General features: G+C 34.0%; 1 protein-coding gene across 1 annotated transcript; it reads right to left on the bottom strand.

The window, feature by feature from the left end:
- Window positions 1-650: 650 nt before the first annotated feature.
- On the bottom strand, window positions 651-1,117 carry LOC132624531 (uncharacterized). The gene is made up of 2 exons (XM_060339300.1): window positions 998-1,117; window positions 651-917 (listed from the first exon to the last, which is right to left on the bottom strand). The coding sequence occupies exons 1-2, from the start codon at window positions 1,115-1,117 to the stop codon at window positions 651-653; spliced, it is 387 nt and encodes a 128-aa protein (XP_060195283.1).
- Between the last annotated feature and the right edge of the window lie 523 nt (window positions 1,118-1,640).

The raw sequence follows: 1,640 nt of genomic DNA on the forward strand, positions 1-1,640 counted from the left end.
TGAACTGTAATTCTGTAAACATGGATTCCAGCAGTCTTTGTGCTGAAGTTTTTCAATAATATTGTCATTTCCATCATTTTTGCTGTTGTTCCCTTTCCCTTTAACTTCTTCAGTAAATTGTTTTTAACTCATTATATGTTAGTGCCAATTATTCTTAACTGGAATGGGGAATAGTCATTGATCAAGGGTTTTCTTTTCCTTCTACACAAGGTTTGGAATTATGACACGCTAGGCAATTCATGCTTCTTGTAATACTACTGCTTCCTCAAGTTTACTAACTTTGCTCCTTTCTTTGGGAGTCATAAGTGTTGTTCCACTTTGTAACAAGTATTTATGCCATTCAGACGATGAAAATTCCAACCACTTGCTCTTTCTAATAGTTCAATACTGCAAGAGATATATTAGCTGTAGCTATTGGAAGAAAATCCAACAATCTAAGACCAGATTCTATAGCAGCTCATGCATTTATTTTGTAAAAGTAAGACATTGCTTCATCTAAAAGAAGGTTTTACAATGGAAATATTATAACAACAATTTATCCAAACGAGGGCATTACATTACTTTCATCCAAACAAAGGCATTTAAAACAACTTCATGATAATATTTTTCAAGTTACACCAAAAACATAAATACTAGTCTCGTAAGGGCAATCACTTCATCATTGGAGCTGTAATGAAACCCACGAAAAGTGCCAATGAAACTATAATTACCATCCACATCTTTGTTACTTTGTCTTCCAAAGTTGACACTTTAATCACTTGAGAATGACTTATAGCCTCCAATTTGGCTACTTCTTTCCTCAAATTGTCTATTTCAACCTTAAGAGCATCCAAAGCAGCCACTAACCCTCTGACTTCAGTCAATGGAGTATCCGAAAATACTTCATCTTCCCATTTCGAATAACCACAAGAATTAATCTGTCCAAAAAATTAAAATTAAATTAACACCTAAATAATGCACTTTACCAATCAAAATATGAATAACAACAATAACTAACCTTAGGCTTAGGACACTTAAAGAACTTCCTTCCAGGGTTTGAAGGAGTTTTTGAAGTTAAATGGCTAGCTATCAAACCACAATGGCACTTCAACTGCGATGAGGAACTATTTTCTGACATTTTTCAAGACAAAAACGATGGAAGAGAGGAGAGAAGAATATAAGAGAGCAAAAAAACCCTAGCTTTTGATGGTGAAGAAGAAGCATCGTTTGGTTCTGAAGATTGCACAGACCCATTTAATTATATGGGTGACATGGCCTCTTATGTGGCATAAAATTTCCACCGTGGCATTTATTTAAAAAGCCATTGGACACGGTGGACAGGGGGTTAAAAATAGGGGTAAATGTTTCAACTATTGTAACGGTAGGGGTATAAATGGACTAATAGTATAACGGGGGGTAAATATGAACCTTTTCTCAAAGTAGAGGGGTAAATCAGGCCCTTTTCCCTTTTTATTATTTTGCCATTACTTTGTAGGACCATATTCTGTGAAATCAACTTAGAGTTGAGATACTATTAGGTTGATTATAGTTTTTTACTTTTGCAAAGCGTAGTTATTCATTTTGTAATTGATTTCGTTATTTTCATTATTAATGAAAATTTTCTAAGCTTGCTACTCAGTGGTATAATATTAGTTACTAAA

This window comes from Lycium barbarum, chromosome 2 (genome assembly GCF_019175385.1).
Source record: "Lycium barbarum isolate Lr01 chromosome 2, ASM1917538v2, whole genome shotgun sequence".
In the NCBI taxonomy this organism is placed as follows: Eukaryota; Viridiplantae; Streptophyta; class Magnoliopsida; order Solanales; family Solanaceae; genus Lycium; species Lycium barbarum.